General features: G+C 38.0%; 2 protein-coding genes across 2 annotated transcripts; both read left to right on the top strand.

Moving 5' to 3' along the window:
* Window positions 1-1,244: 1,244 nt before the first annotated feature.
* LOC114555442 (arrestin domain-containing protein 3) lies at window positions 1,245-5,147 on the top strand. The gene is made up of 6 exons (XM_028577811.1): window positions 1,245-1,305; window positions 1,756-1,816; window positions 2,041-2,191; window positions 2,709-2,805; window positions 4,671-4,927; window positions 5,019-5,147. The coding sequence occupies exons 1-6, from the start codon at window positions 1,245-1,247 to the stop codon at window positions 5,145-5,147; spliced, it is 756 nt and encodes a 251-aa protein (XP_028433612.1).
* A 16,118-nt stretch (window positions 5,148-21,265) lies between these two features.
* Window positions 21,266-23,797, top strand: LOC114555044 (arrestin domain-containing protein 3). Its single transcript, XM_028577130.1, has 5 exons — window positions 21,266-21,323; window positions 21,411-21,558; window positions 21,663-21,759; window positions 22,623-22,879; window positions 23,471-23,797. Exons 2-5 carry the CDS (start codon window positions 21,484-21,486, stop codon window positions 23,717-23,719), a joined length of 678 nt encoding a protein of 225 aa, XP_028432931.1. The 5' UTR covers window positions 21,266-21,323; window positions 21,411-21,483; the 3' UTR covers window positions 23,720-23,797.
* Window positions 23,798-26,634: the final 2,837 nt, after the last annotated feature.

The raw sequence follows: 26,634 nt of genomic DNA, 5'->3' as shown, positions 1-26,634 counted from the left end.
TTTCTTTGAGAAAATCACACAAAACTTTCAAATGAATGCTAAGAACTGCTTACCACTGCAACAGATATTTCCCATAGCTGTTCCTTGATGACACATGATGATTTCAACCCCAGCAAATAGCACGCACAAAGGATATCACTGTCAAAGATAATCAAGGAGTTAATGAAATTATCAGTCAAACACGGTGACTCTGGGATTGGTACTTTACAACTTTACACGGTTGTTTTCAAGATAATCTGATATCACCAGTTATGTAGAGTTTCACACTAAATTATTTGTTGTTGTACTATAATAGGTAATATACTCAACTGTATTAAAATGAATCATGTGTGAGTGCACAGGGCACTGGTACAATATGGCAATAAAATGTGTAGTAATTATTTATTCATTCTTCAAAGTTTTTACTATGGAGCACTATGTAACTTTGGGTTTTCAAAAGTGCTATATAAAAAAAAGCGTTACTCTCTAAGAACTGTTCACCAGAATAACATTTAAAGATGATTTGGGATTCTGCAACACATTTCTGTAAAAAAATAGATTTTTGCCAATGTTCATCCTCACACCTATAGACACAACAAAGGTGTACTGATGGAATTTGCCTGAATACCACATAGTCATTATTTCCAGCAATGTGTTTAGCTCACATGATCCCTGCTTATGATGTATTTGACAGGTGTTAGACACACCCATAGAAGGAGAGCCAGCAGCAGCCTGTAGCAGCATATGCTGTCAGCAGTTGCACACAGTAAGAATGAGTCCATTCATTAAATTGTGTTGTTTAACCACTGCATTAATTCATGCAAGAAACATTCATTTGATATTACATTATATCTATTTTCTTTCTCCAAAGTAACCTTTTATATTCTTAGAGCCATAATTCTTCATTTACCAATCCAGTTCCAATCAGTTAGCAAGGCTTATTGAAGTATTGCAGCTTAATTATTACCTAAACCAGAGTGTCTATCTGCATGCAGAGATAATCTCTGTCCTCACTGTCTCACCTGACACTTGCCTTGTGCTTACAGCTTTACTTGGTCACACAGTATAACATGTCAGATAGGGTTAAGAGCTTTTCAGTGGGATATAATCCCATAAACCACAGTGATATTTTCACCAGCGGTGACTGTATTACAGGACACATTACACTAGAACTGTCAAAAGACTGCAAAATAGATTCGCTCAGTGTAAAGCTGAAGGGAAAAGCACAAGTCAAATGGACTGAAACGCATGGGAAGACAATCATAATGTACAGTAACAAAGAGAAGTACTTCAGTATCAAGCAAGTTATCATTCAGGAGGGCCAGGGTAAGTGATGTTATTCAATTTAGAAAAAACTGATTTGTTTTATTAATTGTTTATTTAATTCATGTGGCACACTTTAAAAATACTTAACACATGATATGAAAAGTTGACTTTTTGTCTTTTTTTTATATATCCGCTTACTCTTTCTGTGCATTTCTTTTTATTAAATCTGTTACATTGTTGAGATTAAAGACATACAACATGCCATCTGCATTTAAACAAAATGAAAAAGGATTTACCTTACATTATACATTATACAATTATACACTTTTAATGAGATGATTTGGGTGTTTTTGACCCATTCACACAGACAGCAAATGCCGATTATAACAGCAACAGGTTGTTCTTAAAAAAATCTCCCACTTCTGTCCTAGAAATGTATTATGTTCTGATTAATAAACATTGCCATAATCAGTGATGGAAGCCACATTAAGTAACTTTCTTGCCTTTCAGGTAATAATGATGTTGGCCAGGGCTCCCATGTCTACCCTTACAACTTCCAGATCCCTGCAGAGTGAGTTTTCTCAAAAGAAGCCCAATATTCTTTGTATCAATGCCTATCATAAACTAATTGAAGTGTGTGCTCCATTTCCACTTGACATGAGTAGCTACATAATGTAGTTGCTCTTGTTGCTTTGTAAGTAACAACCTGAGGCAATCTAAATATAGTGCTACTGAAAGAGTATTTACTGTCCATCATCCAGTCTGTTTTGTATATTGTGTTGTTACGTGTGCCAGAGACCTGCCATCCTCCTTCAAAGGCTCATATGGAAAGATACAGTACACACTGGAGGCAAATCTGAGCAGGTCAATGAGAGTAGACACCAAAGCTAAGGTGAAGTTCACTCTCCTTTGCAAAGGAAACCTGAAGAGTGATCCATTGCTGATGGTACCCACCTTAAACACACACACACACACACACACACACACACACACACACACACACACACACACACACACACACACACACACACACACACACACACACACACACACACACACACACACACACACAATGTCTTTCTCCCCCTTCCTCTATCTCTCATTTACCCCCTCTCTCTCTTTCTGCTTCCTGATCCTTTCTTTCTATTCCTCCTGCCCTCCCTCTTTCTCCCTATGTCCTTAGAGATTGTTTTGACATAGTTGGACTTGGATTACAGCATGGCTCTTTCTCAGTTACCAGTTGGATGGTTTTGATTGACAGCAAGAATTACTTAATTAACACATACACACACACATACACACACACACACACACACACACACACACACACACACACACACACACACACACACACACACACACACACACACCAATGGCATCCAATGGGTTTGTTGCTTGACTTTGACACTGCTGCAGTAATGAGAAGTAACACTATCCGTTACTCATTTTTCTTTGTCTGTCAGACTCCACAGCACAGTATCACTAATAAAAAAATGAAGCTCTTTACATCGGGGACAGTAGGCATGGATGTAAACATTGCACGAACAGGCTACCACCAAGGTAATTTCATACCATGTGTGATCTACAATGATTGAATTACTGTATACATATACACAGACACTCCACAGATGATCATAACAGTGGGTTGCATTCAGAAATAAACTCTTTGTGGTTGAACCATGTCAAAGTCCTTTTGCTCATGGAGTTTTTTTATTGTCTAAAGATAAGACAACAATAAATGACACATGTAATAATAGTATCGTCAGAGAGATAATTCAAATAGCTTCTGGGTTCAAGGTTGCTCCTTTTAAAACAACAAAAATTTATATTTAAAGCTATATTGTAAATGAATTTTGATAGTAAGCATTCAAATGCACATTTGCTGCATTACTAATTACTGGTGGAGCACATTTGCTCCATTCAGTACAGTCAAGGGTTTTCTACTACAACTTTACTTAGTCTGGTATGACCAGTAGCCTGGTGGCTAATGTTAGCAAAGTTAAGATTGATATGGTTGCATAAAAAAAATACCATGTCAGTATGCAAACTGTGTGACCATTCGCTGTTTTAACATTTGTCTATTCCGTATTCCTAACTGTAGAATGTTCTACAAAACTGTTCAGCAAAACTTAAATACACTAGTTTAAAGTGATAATTAATTACAGTTTTTTCCGATTGCTAAACGACAGTGGGCACAACTGGAGTCACATGTGCAAAACTCAAACTACAGTCTGCACTACCAACAGTCACCTGAGCTAAACAGTTCACATCACCTGCAAAACAGGCTCAATGCAGCCAAACACTATGCACAAGCCTCACTGAGATAACACACACTGCCACTCAGAACACACTGAGGGTAAAAACACTAGCATCAAACACCAATACAGAAATTACAAACTTTTTCATCTTTACAGTTTGAACAATTTGAGTGACTTGACACTACTCAATAGTTTAAAAAATATAGATTGTATAGCATACCAATTTTTACATAAGGTAAAAAAGAAGGAATGAAAATCAGCAGTTTTTTTCAATAAAGTATTTTGTCTCTAGTAATTTATGGAATTACTGGGGGAAAAAAAACTAAAAGGTACATACAAAGTACCAAAGAATAGTTTCATTTCAGTTTCATTCTTATTTGGTGTTTGTATACAAAAAAAAACCATAAGAACTTTTTACTGAAAGATTTCCTCTGTATAAATCTTTGCTCTTTTACCTGTTTCCATATATTTCACTAACTAGTCTAAAATACCATATATGTTCAAGACAAAACCACCTATTTAGGCTTTCAGCTAAAATTGCAATCAGCAGTGTTTGATAGGCACCAGACTGAAATCTATTCTGTTTTGAATGTGTGGTTAACAGTTTTGACATCAGTGTGTTAGCATTTGAACAAAGTGCTGTAAATCTACAGTGTTGTGCACGTTGTGGTTAAAGTCATGGGATAAGTGTGTAGAGTTTTGAAAACTGTGTTCAAGCAATGAAAAACGAACTAGAGTTTGGTCCACATGAACTGCTGCTGTGCAGACTGTAGTTAGCGTTTTGCACATGTGACTCCAGTTGTGCCCACTGTCGTTTAGCAATCGAAAAAAACTGTAATTTACAATAATTAAAAAATGATTGAAATACCTCTAAAATGCAGGTTTCTAATTTGGGATATAGTTTGAGACAGATACGGTATCAGAATAAGAGTTATATACTGTAACAATATCAGAGACAATTCAAGTACATTGCATTCTGACACAGCATTTAAATAATAGAGGCTTTAATTTATCATGTCTCTACAACTAATGCAGCCACCTTTGACTTTGTAATATTGTTAATATATATATATAATATTTTGCATTCAGAATGAGATTATTGCTGTCTATATCAACTGGAGAGTAAGAGGGATCTTTATATTTATGAGAGCATGTTTTGTTTTGCAGGGGAAGGCATAAAGGTTGTGGCATCCATTCAGAACAGATCATCTTGTGACATCAAGCCCAAATACTGTCTGTATTTAAAGTACAGTTATTTTGCAAAGAGGAAGAGGAAAGTGGAAACCAGAGACATCCTGAAAGAGGTGGGTGATGCCATCCCACCTTCTGCAGGTCAGACTGTCACCAGGATCATCACCATCCCTCCCACCGCATGTGCGTCCATCTTAAACTGTAACATCATCAAAGCAGAGTACAGACTCAGGGTGTGTGTCTCTCTTCCCAAAACTATAGGTCCTTATGACAACAGGGGATGCATGATCGGTATGCTAAGTGCTGACTATTTGTCCACCACAGGTCTATCTGGATGTCAAGTATGCTTCAGACCCCGAGATCAAGTTCCCCATAGTGATCCTGACCGCTTTACAGGGGACTGATGATGGGGAGCATCTGCCTGCTTATCCTACCTTCTCCCTTTTTGCTTAGTCCCTGTTATCCAGGCAAAGGGCAAGAATGATTTATGTTATGAATGAGTCACATCATGTGACTCATTCATCACATGCTGATTGATTAATGATGTAAGCTGTTTCACTGGACTGGAGGTTTTTTTTATCCACCCAATGTATTTCAAAGAGAGTCTTTGCCTGTCAACTGATGTCATATGAACAAGACAACTCTGACATTTAAGGTGGTAAAGTTCATACCTGTATAAACTGATGGAAGGAATTAAAGAAGGCTGGGGCGGTACACCTTCCCATCCTTTTTTTTTGTTGCTGTGTGAAACAGATTACATTTTAGCATTTTGAATGAAAGATTATTAGGGGTAATATTAACATCAGTTTATACACCTACAGCAAACAGTCGAATAAATTCTACCATTTAGAAACCATAATGTCAAAGCTTTTTTGACACAACAAGTGTGTTTGGATTGCATTTACTGGAAGGTAATAATTTGTCCTTGCCCATGAGATGAAAACAGCCAGAAACCATCTGAAAATAAAAGACCATCCAACTCAAGTATAGCCTTAATGATTTATATAATATCAATATATTATAGTAAAGAAGAAGAAAAAAAAGAAACAGTCTCTGAGCTTGTTAAACCGTTTCAATTTTCACAGTCCTCGGTAAACTACACGATACGGAAGTTAGAGGTGCTCTTTCTGCTCCAGCTTGGACGACAGCTTGAGTATTTCCTTGGCCATTTTCCGTGCAACCCGAGCATTATGTCGATCACCGTAAAGAGCCTCAAAGTTACCTATAACCCCGTTAATGAGAAAAACACTTTTAATAGTGGCGACGTCGTTTTGGGTCACGTCACGCTTGAAGTGGCCAAAGACTGCCAAATCGCCTCGCTACTGATTAAATTCAAGGGGAAAGCAGAGGTGTTGTGGACTGAGAGGTACGGTCAAACTACTGTTGTTTACCACGCCAAGGACAAGTACTTCAGCATCAAACAGTACTTAATTCACGACAAAGATCTCACAGGTAAATGCATATAGGCTACATTTGAATGAATGAATGAACATTTAACAAGATGTTGAATTCAGCATTGGCTGCCTTGCAGACGTTTCCAAATAAAAGCACACGGAATCAACGGGATGTTTGTTTATGACAGCGGAAAACAAATACTCCTGTCCTGCCTAACAGAGCTCAGCCCTCTTGTGCTGCTCTGTGGCTTGAACCGGTTTACATGTGGTTAGCCGTCGCACCCTTTCCAACGCCAAGCCGAAAAGAATTCCGCAATCAGATTGAGAAATGGGGAGTAATAAGGGGTCAAGTTGGGACCTAGGATGGCATGCTGATGGAGAACTCGTTGCAGACTAATTGCGGCACACAAGGTGATCATGTGTGTCCAATTTCGAATTGTGTTTTGCATTTTGAATAGAAGTGTTTTCCAATGATTGCAAGAGTTGAAGTGTCTATAATGTAAGAAACAATGTGTAGTGTTTTGCAATAAATTAGGTTGCAGAATTGCAAAAAAAAAGTGCAAAGCAGAAAACGTGTTTGTAGCCTACTACTTTTGGTGCCTTTTATATTGCGGTTAAACAAAGACACAGCAATTATTAAAAAAATTGACAATTTTAGGTTATTGTTACAGATCGAAACAGTAGGCTAAATGATAGAACGGCAAAAAAAACAATTGTAATACTTTTTGCACTTACAGGTTAGGTACTTCGGCTCGTTGTAGTTTGCTAATTTGAAGCCAATGTAGGCTACTTCTCCTTGCTGTTCTGAGTTTGTACCTTCATAGTTCCATGTATTCTTTTGGAATCGCTTTGGATAAAAGAGTCAGCCTAATGTAATGTAATAAGGAAGATGAGATGCATGCACATAAATAATGGATGGGGATGTCTATGTGTGCAAAATGACATACAAAGACAATAACAAATCAATTTGCAGTGCATTTAACTGTGTTCTATTGTTGTAGATTGCATAAGACACACCTCCACACACACATAAGACACCAACTAATGTCACTAAATGACTAGAGCTGAAATAATTAGTAGATTAATCGACAGAAAAATATTTAGCAACTATTTAGATAATTCCTTAGTTTTTCAAAGGTGCAATATATAATACTGACAGCTAGTGTTTAAAATATTTACTGCAGTACAAATTCAAAATACTGGAGAGAGTCATCTCCCCCGCCTCCTCCTCCCCAGACTTGAAGATCACGGAGGTTGCCAGGCTGAGACCGCAGCACCCACGACAATGTTGCTAGACAATTGTCTCACATAGCCAGACATTACTTCACAGCACAGCGGAGTAGCTAACGTTAGATTATGGACATATTGACAGTCATAAAAGTCCATGCTCACGCGGAGCTCTGTACCCAACTGACAGACACACCTATTGGCTTAGAATTACAGTAGCAACCGCTGAAACACAACAACCTCGCCGTCCTCTCCACCTGACACACTTCCTTGGCTTGGAATTACGGTAGGAACCGTTAAAATTAACACAACCTCGCCCTCCTCTCCACCCGACTTAACTCAGTTTATTGGTTTAGAATTATGGCAACAATCGCTAAACACATTGCAAACTCACGGTCCTCTCTTCCTGATTTATAGCCCCCCTCTCTTAACTTAAAATAACTCACCTTTGTCGGCTACAGCCACTGAACAGGCTACACGTTGTAAACAGACTTGTCAACAAACAGTCAAACACTCGATCACTTTACTGGCTGTGTCTCAATTATTTTTGCGAGTAACCAACTTGGGTACTCTAGCTATATAATTCATTGTGAGTACACAAATGTTGAAATGACATAAAATGCCCGTCTCTAGTATCTGTGATAAATTAGCCCGAAGCTAATGCTTACCTGTTCAGGAGGAAATTAGCCAACTCTGTGTCCTTATGGGCTCTAAGCTGTCTCCATCTTTCAATACATCTCCAATATTTACAAGGGGTTTGTTACGTCTTTGGTCATGCAACTGTTAGAAACATGCCGTTTTTTTTTAGGTTGGGTAGAATCTGTCTCCGTTTATCCTGTTCATTTGTTTGCGTTCATTTGTTTGCTGCTTTTTTTAACAAGTTGACTTTACTTAAAAAATGTATGGAAACTCATTGCCTTGAAAAAAGTAAGTTCAATGAACTTAGTAATGGTAAATTAGTGCAACTTTGTTGTTCTGAGTAAACAATACTTAATAAACTTAAATTTTCTAAGTGAACACCGCTTATTTATTCTGAGTAAGTAACACTCAATAAGCTTATACTTGTTAAGTGAAGACAACTTGTTTATTTTAAGTAAATGACACTTAATTAGCTCATCGGTTTTTAAGTTAATCAAGCTTGCTTTTTCTGAGTAAGTAACACTCAATAAGCTTATACTTGTTAAGTGAAGACAACTTGTTTATTTTAAGTAAATTACACTTAATTAGCTCATAGTTTTTAAGTTAATGCAGCTTGCTTTTTCTGAGTAAATAATTAATTGGCTCACATTTTTTAAGTGAGCACTACTTAATACTACTGACTTGTTTTCTGGTTCAGTTTACAGACTGAAAATGACTATACAAGTAGCATATACATCTATTTAAAAAAAATCTATCTAAAAGAATGAAATGAGAAGGTTGTTTTAGATGAATCACATTTCGTTATTTTTAATTATCTAGCATTCACATAGAAAACCACCCTGCCATTTAACATATTTATAGTACGCTGTAAACCCGAATAAGTTACCAGAACTCAAATTATTTTCAGTTATTATGACTTACAGTTTTGAGTTTTCAAACCACAGGAATAAGTTCACAGAACTTTAAAAAATAAGAACACAACCACACCATGTGACTCAAATCTTTAAAAAAATTACATTGAGTTTAACTAACTTAATATATCTAAAAGTCATGAACGTCTGCTTTTGAACAGTTAAAGGTTAAAATGAAATAGAAAAATAAATAAACATTTATAAATTAAAATAAAAAAATAATTTTAAAATATACTTATAAATAAATAATAAATAAATTGTATATTAAATAAATACATTTTAGAGATTTTTAAGAAGAAAAACTCAATTCTCTGATTCTATCCTTCCAAATGTGTTCCTGGTAACTTAAAAGGAACACGCCGACTTATTGGGACTTATTCACCGTATCCCCCAGAGATAGATAAGTCCATACATACCCTTCTCATCTCCGTGCGTGTCGTAACTCTGTCTGACGCACCCACCACTAGCCTAGCTTAGCACATGTTGTGATTTGTATAGGCACAGCGTGTACAAATAACAAGGTCACATAAGACACAAACATTTTCTAACCGTACATACACACCTACATACTGGGAACTAAAGATGGCTGTGATTCATGTGACCTTGTTATTCTTACAGGCTGTGACTATACAAATCACAACATGTAAATGGGAAAATGTTGGCGTTATTTTGTCACTTATTAGGAGCATAGATGGAGCCAGTTACCTCCAGGATCTGTGCTAAGATAGGCTAGCGGTTGGTGTGTCAGACAGAGATACGACACGCACGGAGATGAGAAGGGTATGTATGGACTTATCTAACTCTGGGGGATACGGTGAATAAGTCCCAATAAGTAGGCATGTTTCTTTAAGGCCCTAGGAAATAAATATTTATCACAAATTTCTGATATTTACCAGACAACTAATCAGATAGTCGGAGTAATCAAAAACAATAATACCAAAATGAAATTATCGTTCGTTACAGCTATAAAAGAATAAACACTGCTTTTGGCTTCCTGGCTAATTCCTGAGTAAGGCAACAGGGCAGCAATTTGGATGAAATTTCAAAAATTCTATAGAGTTTAAGAACATTTTCACTTAAAACTCTAAAATGTAAATGTTTTACATAACCAGTATCAAATGCACAGTGAAATGTGGGTCATCTTGCGCAGCCCACAATGGTTAAGAAAAACATTAAAACATACAAAACATTAGCGTTACTTTTGCATTATATTAATGAGAACAAAGGAATATTGTGTAGTTTGGGCCTATTGGCTGAACACCTGCAGTAGTGCAGTTACTTTTTGAGGCATTATTTGGACAAAAGGAGATACCTTTGAACTAGCCTTTTATAATGCTTTACCCTGCAGCCTTTTTTCAGATGAGTTTCTACATCATTAGTTCATTCTTGAGGGTCTGCAACCTCGGGGATTTCTAGACCAAGTTAAATCTTTTAAGTCAATTCAAAAGTGTTGGTCAGCGCTTTGGGATAGCTGATGTGTAGTGCATAGATCACTCCACAGATTACCAGGAAGGCATCGCCAAGTCTGGGGAGTCACTTTCAATGACGACAGTGATTCTCACAGGGTGGTAGTGAACTGGACTTGCGTCATAGTCAATGATGAAAGTAATGAAGCCCACTGCAAACACCATCAAGCTCTGGCTCATCGGACTCATCCTGAATGAATGAAAAAAGAGATACTAATCACAAACTAACACATGGAACAGAACAGATGACATAATTTGTCTTTCCTTAACCAAGTCCCATTGAAATCCAATACCTCTTTTACAAAAGAGACCTGGGTCTCATTGTAAGAGTTGAAAAACATAAGATCCATTTTCTGCACATACAGTATGAATTAGCCAAATTACCAGAGAATCTAAGTGTTGACTGAAACCAAGGACATTTACAATAAAATGTTTTACTGAACATTGAATAAAATGCCAATACAGTTCCTTTTGTAGTTAGTATTTAGATGAACGGTTTAGATAATACACAGTAGAATCTGTTAGTGACTTAAGGAGACTCACATGCAGGTTCTTAAAAATCCAGAGACGTGTGTGCAGTAGTGCGCTTGGTGTGGATGTCATGGATTTCCTATTCAGATAAAAACAGAATTGTATATACTTAAGAGTTTACAGAACAAAGCTGATTTTAAACAGACCAATCAGAACATATGTCCACAAATAACCTGTTAACATATTTAATGCAATCCGACAAATGGCAAACACAAAGTGGACTAATTGCAAAATTCACAAATCTCATTTGAATCATTGAACCTGTTCAATGTTCCACTGGTTCAAGCTATGAAATGTGTAAAAATCTATTTACCTGTTCATCGTGGATTTTTTAAATTTCAGCCAGAGCATCTGCTGTCTTCCCAGTTATTGGGGCCTTCTGTCTGAATAAGGTCATCATTAGAGGAAGATGGCGGTCAAGCTCAGCATAGCACGTGTTGGGCAGGTTCTGATTTGTAATCCGCTGGAACTCTGCATACAACTACATAGAAATAACAGCCGGTGGAGAATACAGCAACAACACTTATTAAAAAAACAGTTCAATTTGAAGAATCTTGCACCCATTTATAAAGCAAAAATATCGGCTAAATGAGTAAGAATCACAGTTTTCACTTTAAAAGAGAGAGCTGATCCATATTACCTCATACTCTATTTTGAGAGCAGGCCAGCGGTCCATGAGGTCGTTCACTAGTGGGCAGGACATCGCTATGGTCTGTCGGCGTAGGGGAAATATGGTCTCCATCATCTTCAAGTAGAAAAAACAATGATATGTGCATGTGGGAGTGCATATGATTTAGGGTTACCACACTAAAACATTGTCTGAGAAAAAAAAACAATTTAAGTTATTGGTATTTAGGGGGTGATAGAAGAATTCACATTCATTGGATTACCTGGTATCGTTACCACATCTCCAGTTATCTTCCTTAACTTCTTGAAACTGGAACAGCAAGATGCAAAGGCATAAACTGATATGAAACTGAACAATTAAAAGCATTCAAAGTGTCAAATCATAAATACTTCCATTTATAAATGTTCCCTGTTAATGATCTTTTCATTTGAGCCCCAAAGTGTCAAGTTACTAAAGCCATTAAGCAAAATTAACATTACTGTAAAGAAAAGCAGCCACACTTGAACCTTACTGCATGGTTAATCAACAATAATGACATTTCTACAAACCAAAGCTTTACTGTTAAGGGTTTTTACTTTATTCATCTTTGTCATAAAAAGCAGCTTGCCCCCAGCAGGGTCGTTTGTTTTAAAATCGACGCAACACAAGTGGGCGGGCACGGGCAGTTGACTCGTTCATCCGTTGTACAATTCTTCAGTGAGTCTGGGAGTGGTAGGTCGCTAGTTGTGCTGCTGGAGTGTGTAACGTTAGTGGTCACGCTAAGTGGCTAGCTCTATAGCAGCTAACCTATATCTGACAAGTTGCCAATCCCAACAAGACTACTGTGATAAGCCAGTGAAGGGCGGGGGCTTGGAGAAGTTCTATGCTCTCTGAGACAAACACATAAAAACATGTATAAAAGAAGTAAAAGTGAAGGAATGTTAACATTCAAAACTTACAGTAAGTCCAGTGCTGCTCCGTAAGTAGTAACTTTCTGCAAGCCTACTGTCTGTTGCATCCCGCCTTGCTGCGTTGTTCAAACTTTTCTTCTTCTGTGTTTTTCCAAAGAGCAGTAAGGAATCAGTGTAGTATGCAAATTAGCGCCACCTTCTGTTCACCATAGATTGTTCTATATCTATGCTGTTCACGTTGAATCAGAGATTAACTTGCCATACAAAATTATCCCTGCAGCTGCTTAAATAAAAATAAAAAAAAATATAGGCTACATTAAACTGATGACAATAAAAAAGCAAAAAATAAATAAAATAAATACATTTTGTCCTCCACTAATGTCTAATGCATGTCAGACCATTTGCTGATTGCAATTTATTTATTACGATCGATTTTACTTATTTGGTGAAGCACTTTGAGATTTTATTGTATTTTAACATGTGCTATATACATTTTTTTTTGTGAGTTTATTTTTTAAATCATCCCTATTTTAAACAATAGAAATACTATAAATATGTTACATGGCAGGGTGGTTTTATATGCGAATGCCAGAACAATTAAGCTGCACTAATTTACCATTACTAAGTTCATTGAACTTACTTTTTTCAAGGCAATGAGTTTCCATACATTTAAGTAAAGTCAACTTGTTAAAATTAACAGTGCAGGACTTTATCATTCTTAGTATGTTATTACTCAATTATATTAAGTTGTACTTAAGTTATGTTTTTAAGTTAAGGAAGAACATGTTACACCAACTTGAAAAAATTAAGTTAGTAGAACTTTTTCTAAAACTTTGAGTATACTACTTAATCTATTTAAGTACTTTGAACGTTCGGGTTTACACGCGGATAGCTCAAAATGCATACAGATAAGACGCCACTTGGCTTTAGTAAAGTGGCGTGTATGTTTACGCGAAGTAGTGATGTTGCAAAAGGACAAAATACTGGCATTAGCATGGTTGTCAGAAAAGATAGTATTTGAACTTTTATTGAAATACTATCTATTACAGTAAATATTTATTACAGTAAATATATTACATATTGGACCTTTAAGTGTGTATGAGTTGTATTTAAAGTGCCAAAAACTTCTCTGCCTCAACCTTTTTTAGTTGATTGTAAACTGAACTTCATTGGGGTCTACACCAAATGTTTAATAACTTAAGTAACATTATTGCTGTTAATTAGGTGTGCTGATTTTTCTTTAGGAGATGACACCCAAACACTACTGACGAACCAGAATGGACAAACATGTAAGTATTTTACAACAGCTGCTGGTAAAGCCTCTGCATTCAAAGGGCTAGTTCAAACAACAGAAAAAATGATATTTAAACATGTTCTTCTTTACAATTCATTGGTTTTCAGGGAGCAATGTTGTTTCCCCAGGATGCCATGTTTACCCATTCACCTTTCAGATCCCTTTCCAGTAAGTACTTATTATTTTAATGGTTCCATTGTGAGCTGGACATACCCTTATCCTCTCCAGACTTAGTTTTTTAAACAATGAAAATTGTATATTATCTTCTGAAAACAACTAAATACATCACCTTTGCAATCGTAGTTTATTTTGATATATGAAATATTTAGTCTAAAGTTGTAGTTTATAGATCTACTCTAGCGTCTGTATATTACTTTGATTGCTTGCTTCCTGTATAGTGCATAAAAAATGTCCAATTCGTTTATCCTCTTCTTCTGCTCTTGTGCTTCAGGGTTATGCCCTCCTCCTTTGATGGCAGTGTTGGTAAAATTGTGTACTTGCTGGAAGCCCACCTGAGCAGATCAATGAGAGTTCCTCAGAAAGATTCAACAAAGATCAACTTTGTGACAAAGGCAGATCTGAGAAGTCACCCTGAGCTGATGGTATTTGCTGAGTTACATCATTATTCCTGTCATTCCAACAAAGACGTGTCGATGATGGCAGTTGAATGACTGCAATCCAGCCATTCCTTAGTACCTACCTGTGCTTAAACCCCAACTGCCTCAAGGAGATATATTCGATTGAGTATTTGCATTCAGCACTGCCACATTGTATAAACAAGCTTTAAAATTCACACAACATAGTCAATGGCATTATACTGAATTTGAAATGTGTTTTTAGTTTCCCTGTAGAGATATTATCTAATGGTTATTTTAGCAGTATACCTGTTGAATTGGCACAGCTTTTGTTGTGTTGGGAGGCACTGGAACAAGGGACATTTGAGTGTTATTGTGTTTGTTAAATTTTGCTTTAATAAATCTGGTCTTCTTTCAGATGCCACAGCACGATTCTAAGGACAAGAAAATTAAATTTTTCAACTCAGGAACAGTAGCCATGGATGTGAATCTTGAAAAAACTGGTTTCTTCAAGGTAAGAACACATAAAGTGATATTAACATTTGTTAGTCTCATACCAAGGGTTGTTTTGATATTTCTGGTCTGTTTTTTTGCAGGAGAAGGATTGAAGGTCCTGGCCTCCATTCAGAACAACTCGTCTCGCCAGATCAAGCCCAAGTACTGTGTGTACAAAAAGCACAGCTTCTTTGCACGAGGAAAGAGAAGAGTCCGTACTTGGGACCTCTTTAAAGAGGTGGGAGAGCCCATCGCACCTTTTACTAAAGAAAATGTCACAAGAGTCCTCTCAGTCCCTTTTGATTTAGAGCCCTCTATCCTCAACTGCAGTATCATCAAAATTGAGTACAGACTCAGGGTAAGCATCTATATGGCAACAGAGATGTTTGTGCCCTGTTCTTATGCAACTGTACAATAATGTCTCCTGACTCGTGTTTATTGACAATTGTGGGGATAGTTATTAATTCAATAAACATTTCAATTCAACTTTTCCTCTATAGTCCAAAATCACATATATGCCTGTAAGTGATTTACAGTTTTGACAGCATACAACTCACACGAAAACTACCAAAACCACAACTCTATTGAGATAGGTAATCTCACTTGTCAAATCAATACAACTTAAATTTGGTAATACATTATTGACCAAATGGCATCAGAAAAATTAAGCACACCTCTTAATAGCCAGTGCTAACTTTGTTTAAAACCATTAATCTCTGATTATATGGCAGTAAAAATAGAAAATGAAAAGTGAAGGGTTATTGGGTTTTGTTAAGTCTACTCGTCTAGATGAGCAACTGCACCCACCCCTCTCTCCTTGTTCATGGTGTTTGCGAGTCGGTTTTGTACACAGGGTGTAAATAATTGTGAATGTATATAAGGCTGTACGATAATTCTGGTGACAAAATAAAATCCAACAATATAACATCAACAATGTTTTCACAGGTTTACCTCGATTTCAAATATGCTTCAGACCCAGAGATCAAATTTCCCATAGTCATCCTGCCAGCGTCTCAGGTTCCTGCTGGGGTGGCACCACAAATGGGTGCTTCTGGCTTTGGATTCGAACCATTTGGGAGCACAAACCCACCAGCCTGGGGGATTGTACCACTACAACCACCAGCAGGAACACCCCAACCTTCAGATCCCCCTCCTCCATATGGAGCATATGTGATTCCTTTGATGGATTTTGGAAATAAATACTAGTGTGAAAATACTTACAAGGACTTTAAAGGACATTAAATAAATGGAGTGTCTATTTGCACCCCCGGTACGAATAGCCTCGGCCACACAGCTGAGCTATTTACACCCTGTGACATAACAACAAAAAAACGTTGCTCGCGTGCATCGAAATCATGGCGGACGTTCATCTTCCATGACCGCAGAAACTGGCATATTAGGGAAGTTTTGTCTCTAAAGTTTATAACAATTGAATTTCTAGTGGAAAATGGATACTACAGTTGCGCTTTCTGTCTTCAGTGAAAGCATACAACAGTTAGTTTGTTAGTTAGTACCTATTTTTTTGTATACAGTATGGTTACCTAGCAACCGAGGCTTGAAGAAACCAAGTGGTAAACAGTTGTTCAACTTCCTGAAAGAACTGCTAGGTGAGTGGTTAGTACACTTACCTTTGGTATGGGAGTTTGGAGTTTGATTCCCCTGTGTGGTGATCTTATTTTTTTAAATTTGGATTGGATAATTTGCATGCAATTGCACAAGTCAGTTTTTTTGCAGGGTGGTAGGGGAAGACTCATGAATATGCCTGCTCTGGTTGGGTTGGTTAGGTTTAGGCAAGAGGAGTGGGATTGGTTATGGTTAGGGTAAGAATGTCAGGGCGATAATATTCCAAAAAGGTGTAATACATGAGTAGTATGGATAACTGTGTGTAAATATATGCCAAAGTACTGTAAATTCACAGGGGTGCAAATAGAATACATTGATATTTGTACCAGATAGGGTATTGATAGAACACATTTCTGTGTGCACCGGCGGGGTACTAATAGCATTCATTTCTAATTGCACCAGGATACGAATAGCACTTCTAATTGCACCAGGGTACAAATAGCATACTGCTAATTGTACCAGGGGTGCAAATCGCATACACTGCTAATTGTACCAGGGGTGCAAATAGCCTCACCCTTAAATAAAGAGATTTTGTTATCACGTCCACTAACTATTAAGTGCTACAATATAGCCTTGGCTGCTTCGTCTTTGACCATTCTTTTTGAAATTCAAATTTAAAGGTGCAGTTAGCAATGCTGCGCGAAAATTGTTGATATTTGAACCCAACTGCCAAACAAATACACCCCCCCCCCATTCAAAATATCCACCTCCCAGATTCAAGGACACACACTGCCATAGCGACCACTTCTCTTTGTGTCTCTGCTGACCAAATGAAATATGGCAGTCTATTAGCTCACGTTAGCTTGTGGATTAGCAAGCAGTCGCTACTGCTGTAAAGCCAGCCAGTTTGGAGCAGCCATCACAAACAATAGTAAACGGACGAGGTTAAGCTGACCTATTGAAAACAGTGAAGCTAACGCTATTACAAACTTGTCCATAACGAGAGCCCTCATCTGTTTTCATTCTTTTGAAATCGCAGAGGTTTCTGCAGCGTTGAAAAGCCTCACCGATGTTAACAAGGCTCCTCCTTTGCCGGTCATACTTGCAGAGCTAGGTGACTGTGAGAAGATATTTGCTGAATTTGACAAAAAGTGTATGGGATTAACATTGCTTATTAAAACTTACTTACTTACTAAAGGCAGTGTTGGTAAATATTTCCAATATATACTTTTTAATATATTGTATGAAATGGTCTTGACTCCGACAGCAATAAATAACTTGCATATCAGCCACCATAGTGGACACTAGTCTGTCATTCCATACACTGCCAAACACTGGTCAGCCGTAGTAATTGCAACACAAATTTCACAAATCCAAGATGGCTTCAGTGTGGTTCGGGTGAGCCGTCTCCATAGCTGTCACCATTTTGCTTTTCATTTTGCATTGTTTCGTTTCGTAAGTTGCAGGAAGTTTGCCCCTGACGGCCACCGTACTTTCCAGAGTCACCAATCTTCCTTGGTTGCCATCCAGCCTGTCCTGGAAGTCACTGGTTTCCCAGGGGATTTACTGATAAATACATCTAGATGCTAATGTGACGAGGCTGCCAGGTGAGTGGCACGGCAGATTTACTTTGTGTTGTCGGACAACGCCTCCTAGTTTTACTATAGTCTAGGAACTCTTAAAATCAATAAAACAATTTACTTGGTAGGCCTAGGTTCTTTTACACAAGGGAGAGCAATGCATGGCAACCCAAAGGAACAACCACAAGCACCGGGTCGGATAAAATAATTAATTTTTTCACCGGACAAGTTTTTAAAACAAAATTTAAGAGGACATACAGTATCTTTAAAAAAAAAAAAAAAAAAAAAAAAGACCCAAAATTGGAAGTACATACAAAAGCAAATATGGGGAAGCTCAACTCTGTTACTGAACAGGAGTTCATTGTTCTGTGTTCTCTGCCTTGTCGTTGATCAGTTCAGTTAGTGGAGAGCGGGAACTTCGGCTTTGCCAGTCCTCTTCGAAGCGCTCCACCACTTCCTCCTCAGCAACTCTATCGCAGGAAAAATACTGCCAGACGGTAGTGGTGTGCGATACTGCAAAATTTGGCATCGATCCGATACCAAGTAAATGCAGGGCCAGTATCGCCGATACTGATACGATACCAATACTTTTTAATAATTAAGGTGGATGCATCATCAAATTGCTATGAATTCTCATGACCTTTGAAGTGGTTTTGTGATTTTTCCTTTGGATTATTAATAAGTTAAGTTAAAACCCAGGACAGAATTTTCATATGCTTGTATAAATTTGTTGTGTTAACACTATATCTTACAGTCTTTTTACAAATTATACAGCTTGCCGTTTTTTAATTTTTGGCCTGAAAATATAGTCACACAGCGCTCCCCTTTCTCTCTGCCATTCTTCTGCTTCGTCTCTATCCTGTGTGTGTGTGTGTGTGTGTGTGTGTGTGTGTGTGTGTGTGTGTGTGTGTGTGTGTGTGCGCTACGTGTGTGTGCGCTACGTGTGTGTGTGCGCTACGTGTGTGTGCGCTATGTGTGTGTGCGCTACGTGTGTGTGCGCTACGTGTGTGTGTGCTACGTGTGTGTGCTGCTTGCTTGCTTGTTTACCTGGTGCTGCTGAGTCACGTGATGGTACAACATCAAATCACAAGAGAGGTGAGGAGGGGCAAAGTGTGCCTGCTCTGCGCTGTGACAGGAGCAGCCATTGAAAGCAGCGGCACTTACACAGACAGCCATGTCGCCTATTTGATGAAACCGCAGCGGTGCATACTGGAGAGAAACTAAAACTAAAGTATTGATCTCGTTACACTGGTATTGATCAATATCATTACCAGCGTTGGTATCGATACTATCGATATTTGGATCGATCCGCCCACCACTAGTAGACGGTTCGAAAACGCTGCTGACTATCATGATATTTGAATTGTTCCAGTGAAACACTTAACTCTCAGCTGCTCCGGAACTCATAGGCGGACGACACTTCAAGTCGTGGAATGCTCGTCTGGTTTCCAGCGCGGTTCTCAGCCGCCATCGCCACTTTCCCAGTGGTTGGCTTAAACAGCGGTATCAAAACAGGGTGTTTCTTCCTTCTTACCCGTCTAATTTCCTCATCCACATAGTAGAACCTACTAGCACAGCAAACCAAAACACACTTGCAAAAAAAAAACTATAACCAAACACAAATATTCTGCCGTGTCACACTAATACGTAGAGTCCCTTTCTTCTGACTGTAGCTTTTGGCCAAGAGAAGATATTTAGAGAATATTTCTTTCACTGAACTGTAAACTTTATTTGGACTGAAAATCCCATTATGTCAAACAGCATGTGCAACATTTACCGTAGAGTTTGCATGTCTTGTTAATGTGACAGTCATAAACCCAGGTTATAAATACAGGTATTATACTCTGCCCAATGCGATGGTTATCAAGACATGCTCATTCTCGACAACAGAGTGATGAATTGCTTTGATTATGACTTTATCCATTTGCAATTTGAAGTGCACATATTATGCTTTTTGGCTTTTACCCCCTTCCTTTATTGTGTCATATATCTTTTTTGTGCATGTTATAGGTTTACAAAGTGAAAAAGCCCAAAGTCCACCCCAAAGGGTCTTACCATCTCCAACAGAAAACACTGTTCACAAACTGCTCCAAACAGCTCTATTGTAGTCCAGCCTTTACTTCTGACAAATGTGCGTCACTTTGTAACACAAGTTATAATGCTCGCCTAGCTGCTAGTGTGGCACGACCTCATACTCTGCTTCTGATTAGCTAGTAGTGCTTACCTAGCTACTACACATGTGCGACTCCCAACAGAGATGGAATAGAAGTGAGATGCCTCACTCTGTAGCTAAAACAGAGAGCTCAACACACAGGGTGAAAAGAGGAGCTGCAGCAATGTGCAGTACAACAAATATATGGTGTTTTCTGAAAATTAAACCATGTAAACCTATTCTGGTACAACCTCTAAATACAATTAGGAACCTGAAAATGAGCATAATATGAGCACTTTAAGATATTTTTTAATTTATGAAAACTATAATTTATGTTTTTAATTTACTAGCACCAGGGTGCTAGCAAACCGTGGTGAGTTTGCAGGGCTGAAGGCTAACACTCCCTCTTTGTGCATGTGTGCCTCCCACTTTTGGGCACACACGAGATAAACAGGTTCAACAACATTTGCATGCCTGACAACAGATATAAACAGTGCGGAGCAGCTGTTCAGGGTTTACAAGCCTTGACTTTCCTCCTGGATTTACACGAGATTTGGATTTTTCTCTGAGGAAAATGACCATCAAAAACTTCTTAATTGAATATGATGCCATCAACAACAAAAACACCTTCTCAAATGGAGATACCATTAATGGTAGAATTATCGTGGAGGTTTCTAAGGAAACAAAAATCCAGTCGCTTGTTTTTATAGCAAAGGGAGAAGCTCGGGTCTGCTGGTCTGAACATTATGGGCAAAATCAAAATCATGTGTACTGGTCTAATGAGAAATATTATGATATCAAACATCATATTTTGAGAGAGGCAAGACAAGATGGTAAAGTATTAAACAAATGCAATCATGCTATAGCCTACATTGTACGTTAGCTAATGCAATGACTTAGATAATAAGCCATTATTAATATGATGTAAAAGTTTCAGTAGGTAACTTAGAGAAGTAATCTTTTGTCATATTTGCGGAAATGTCATATGTATCAGTGGTTTCCAACCTTTTTGGTCTAAGGTATCCCCAGAGGAACTCATGTACTCCTTTATCGATTCCCAATGTATGTTAGAAATGTGTTCAGGTGTAACTGCTGACTTATAATTGTTAATATTTAAATATATTCTTTAATCAAATCATAATTTAAATTTTGTTCAAACTAATTGAGCTACTATGTTTCCACATACCCCCTTGCAACTGTAATGATTTCTAATTCTGTTCCAGGCACTGAAGTCATTGGTGAAGGAAGACATGCATTTCCCTTTTCCTTTACGATTCCTGACGGGTGCCTATTCTTTACTTAGTCTTTATTTTAGAATTGATGATTGACTTATTTTCAGGTTCTTTAAATATTCTATTATTGTACTTGCAGAAAAATCCCATCATCTTTCAAATCCTCCATAGGCAACATTGTTCATAAATTGAAGGCAGAGCTTCATCAATCAATGAAGCTGACAAAAAAGGTTAAAACCCACTTCACATTTGTGTCCAAAGCAGACATGGATACTCCTGGACTTATGGTAAGTAATCATTTAGGCTATCTTTGAAACTGTAACCAATGTTGCCTAAGCAGAAGAGACAATTGTCTAACTATGTTAATCTGAGGTGGGCTCTGTTCTTTTAGGAACCTCAGAATGGTTGCAAAGATAAATCTGTCAAGGGTTTTGGCTCTGGAAACATATCAATGGATGTTCACACCAAGCAGATGGGATACAAGCAAGGTAATATGAGTTACAAACTTTTGTTTGGTGTCACTTTACTCCTCCCAAACCTGTCAGAAACTTGGTTAATCAGTCAACAGTGTCACGTAGAAATGGTTCTATTAGAGACCACTCCTGGGACTACAGGTAATGAGAATGACTCGGCGCTGACAGAAGAGAAGCTTATTCCCTGACGCTGCAGTAGTTCCATACTTCAAAATGCAAGCTCATATTTACTGTGCTGCACCTTAACAGTATTGGTTGAGCTGTATTTAAATCATGATAGGAAGATGACATTGCAACTACAACCGTTCTTCCTCCAACTGCTGAAATACTTGAAGCCAACAGATTACACAACAATGCACAGGGTGTAAGGTGTGGGGCAGCGTCAAAACGGGTCGAACAACAAGTTTTTGCCTTTGTTGCTCTCTCAAGGTAATCTGATCATGCCCCAGCCATGGACATATGGATGACTGGGACATGCCAATCAGTACCAGGGTGCTAGTTTCCATAAACTCTCTCATCTGAGAGACAATAGCCAGTAGCGATCAGTGACCCTTTTTAGGCACCAAAACTTGGTAAGGTTTAGGAAATGATTGGGTTGGGTTAAAATAAGTCTGTTTGAATTAGTTGTTTAAGCAGCAAAACTACTTGGTTAAGTTACTTGGTTAAGCTAGGAATAGATCCTGGTTAAGTTAAAATAAGTTAATGTTGACCTTTCACATGGGACAGTGGCCTCCTGGGGGAAAGTGATGTGTTTGTTGACCCATCAATCCAACCTGACCACCTCTCTATGCGGTTTTTCTCGCTCTTCATACCACGTGTACTGTAAATGTACTGTTTAGGTTTAGAAACTGACTAGCTTTCTTTTCTCCATTTTACAGGCGAGGCTCTCGGAGTCACAGTTGAAGTCAGCAACCACTCAAATCGTTCAGCGAAGCCCAAACTCGAACTGTGTAAGAAGGTGAGTTTCTTTGCCCAGGGTCACAGGAGAGTTCACAAAGAGAAGATCATTAAGGACGTGAGTGGGACTGTTGCATCCTCTGGGAAAGAGACTGTGACCAAGGTGATCTCCATCCCCACGGAGCTACCTCCCTCCATCTTGAACTGCTCAATCATCAAGCTGGAGTACAGGCTGAGGGTAAACTTCACTATACTGTGGTCAAATGATGGATCCTGTATTTGAGCCATTCTTCCGTTCATATGCTTGACTACTGTTTTGTTTGAATAGCTACTAATAGGAAGCCTGTGGGGCTTTTCTTTGTCTCTGTTTTCATTGTTTAACATGTCTTATTTGTGCTTTGTGAAAGAGGTTTAATTTTTAAGTCACAGGTGACCTAAAAATCAAATACTGATGTTGCAAAAACAAATCCTATTCAAGCTGTGCCATGATATAAAATAGATAGGGAGGGATAAGGACAAAGGGAGCATTTCCTTCACTGACTGTTGGTAAAATGACAAAACAAATACTAAAAGTAACTTATAAAAAAGGCAAAGCACATATAAACCTAATCAGTTCAGGAAACGCTTATACACACTAATGAACTCAACAAACTAGAGAATGAAAACATACAGTAAACAAGAGGGAGCCTCTAGTGACAAAACAAAGGAATACTGTAATAAACTTAAAATTCCCCCCACTGACTTGAATAGATTAATACTGCAGAATATTTCTGGTGATACAAAGAAGACAAAACCAACAATATAACACCAACTATGTTTTTTTTCACAGATCTATCTAGAGGTCAAATTTGCTTCAGACCCAGAGATCAAACTCCCTATAGTCATCCTACCTTCCTTTGAGGTTCCTGCTATGAAACCACCTGCTGCTGCTGGCTTTGGATTTAAAGCATTTGGGGACCCGGAGCAAGCACCCTGGAGCATGGCATCACAATTACAAGCAGCACCCCAAGAAGTGGATCACCCACCTCCATATGAAGCATGTGCAATGTACACTGGCAAATATGCAAGTGCACTTTAAATACGCCACTGTTTTAGCATTGCACTGTGCTTAGATTAACCACAATGCAACTTGAGCACCATTAGTCATTAGTAGCTTCATTTGATTTTTGTTTTACATTATGATGTAATTCTTTCTTGGGCTGACCCCAGGAAGATTAGTTGCCACCTTCATAGTGGTTTATGAGGATCCAAACAAATAAATACATAAATATAGACTTCAGTGCCAAAAGTTGGTTTGGAGATTGCTAATAATAGTAACCATATGATTATTGGTCAGTTGCTAATGTTAATGCCAAATATTATTTTTTTATTCCACTGAACTGTATTGATGTCCATATGCTGTAATTCTGTGTTATGGTGTTATGTAAATACTAGTCTATATCCTTCGTGTTCCACTTCCGGGATGGCCCCGGTGCTGCAGGAATTTCCGCCGGATGCATGTATTTTCTGTTTCCTTCCGCTTTCTTTGTGTTGGAATTTTAAATTTTGTGAATTAATGAGGACTATGGTTGACTGCTCCTCAGATCTCTGCAGCGTAAATTTAAACAGCTAGCTAGTCTATCTGTCCAATCTGAGTTTTCTCTTGCACAACTATTTTGCAGCGGCTCAGTGTAGAGTTTAGCACTGCCCATGACGATTCTGATTGGTTTATAGAAATGCCAATAAAACAGAGCACGTTTTCCTCCCATCCCCCTAAGCTATGTGGAGTAACCAGACCCTCCTTCAGCACGTTTTGGAGGAGGGTCTGGTAAATCGAGACTATGTAAATACTAACTTTTTATCAGCCTGCTTAAACCAATATCACAAGGGCCATATTGAACAGAACTACTGTTGACTAAACATAGCTTACAGTTATACTGTAAATTTTTTTTATCAACAGATGGATTCAAAATGGTATAAATTATCTCAGAATCTTGAATAGCTATACTTTATTTATTATATCAAATATTACAAAAGTGAATTGATTGTATATTTGTACCTGTATGAATTTGCATTTGAACAGTAAATATGCCTAAACTCAAACTTGTGTTTCAAATTATCATTTTATTGAGGTCAGTGTAAAAGTAAAAATTCAGTAAACCAACGGGGAAAATTTGACGTTTTAGTTTAATTTAATTTACATCAAGCTATCTGAGTTAGACACATTGATAAAGTATGTATTATGTAGTGCTATATTGTGGTTTTTACATTGGTTTCAATAGTATTCACTGAGGAATATAAATGAATGTTCACACGTATAGCATACTGGAATCTTTTGTCTTAGTACATCCATGATGTCAATCTCCATTTATTTGGCCTAATTTAGCCTGCAAGGCTGCTGGCTAGAGTTACCTGTGTGAAAGTGACACCTGCAGCTCATGATCACGTGGTCATGTGAGACACCACAGATAGCCTCTGGAAATGTCCACCTCTACAGTGTATATGCCAGCCTTGCTTGATCCTTGCTCATTGGCAAAAGGCCCCACTTCAATACCACCGTGGATCAAATCAAACCGGCTTCCAGTAGATTTACATGAATTATTCTACGCAAAAAGGAGCATCGTCATTGTGCGTTCACTCCACAAACTTTGGGACGGTTCTTTGATACAGTCTTATCATGACTGTAAAGCATATCTCAGTGGATTACAACAAGGTGAATGAACGAGGCACCTTCTCTCCCGGGGACATCCTGTCTGGCAGGGTGACAGTAGTGACCAGCAAGGAAACCAAAGTGCAGTGTTTTTTGGTCAAAGCCAAAGGAAAAGCTAAGGTGACATGGCATCAACAAGAAGGACAAGCCACAGGGATGCACAGTGACAAGAAGATATACTTTCATTTTGAACATATCATTCTTCAGGATAAGAACAAAGGAGATGGTTAGTATTGTCACTCTTGTCTACCAAAAAAAGAAAGAAAGAGAGTGCTTAAAGCTTTTGAATTGATAGATATTTTATAGTCTGTTAACAAACTGATGAATGTGTATTTAACAACAATGTTTCTTTTTATTCTTTTTTATAAGGTTCAGAAATCATCCGCCCTGGGAGAAATGTGTATCCATTCACCTTTGTGATTCCAAATATGTGCGTGTAAAATATATATTTATAACCATAATAAACACTTCCTTACCAGCTGGTGAACTATAATAATCTCCCGTGTGTATTTGGATTATTTCCCTACAGAGATATGCCTTCATCTTACCAAGGGAAATGGGGCAAAATTACATACAGTTTGCGAGCACAGCTGACTCAGTCAATCTGGCTCGTCCACAAAACCAAGACTGAGTTCCCTTTTCTGACCAAGTTCCCCTTTGCCTCCAAATCAGAAATGATAATCATTGGACTTAAGGTACTGTATGGAATTAATTTGCCATGTTACTTGAATCAGATCAATATTTTAGTTATTGTGTGTCCAGTAGGTTTATAATTATACTATGTTGTAATAATCATCTATGCAGCTATTTGGCGTATGTTTCCATTTGGTAGGAGCAACAATATGCAACCAGGATTTCATTTTATGGCTCCGCAAAGGTTACGATCAATGTTAGCTCAGAAAAAATGGGAGTAAAGCAAGGTAAACAGATTTAATAAGAAATAAGATTTTTTATTTTCTTGATGGCCTTAACTTAAACATTAATGATGTTTTTCTCCTAAATATAAATAGGTGATGCGATAGGAGTCTCTGTAGAGGTACTCAACGACTCTGCACGCACAGTAACACCCAAGTTCTACCTGTGTGAAAAGCAGACCTTTGTTGCTCAGTCAAAGAGGATCGTTCACACAAATGACACCCTCTTTGGTACAGGAGACTCCGTTCTTGCTGAGACCAGTCAGACCATAACCAAAGTTCTGAGTATCCCTCCACAGCTCCACACTACCTTCTTCAACTGCTGCATGATGAAGCTCGAGTACAAACTCAAGGTATTTATATTGTGTATATTGTGTCATTGATGATTCA

The sequence above is a fragment of the Perca flavescens genome, chromosome 5 (assembly GCF_004354835.1).
Source record: "Perca flavescens isolate YP-PL-M2 chromosome 5, PFLA_1.0, whole genome shotgun sequence".
Classification (NCBI taxonomy): domain Eukaryota; kingdom Metazoa; phylum Chordata; class Actinopteri; order Perciformes; family Percidae; genus Perca; species Perca flavescens.
This window is presented reverse-complemented; position numbering and strand designations above follow the sequence as displayed.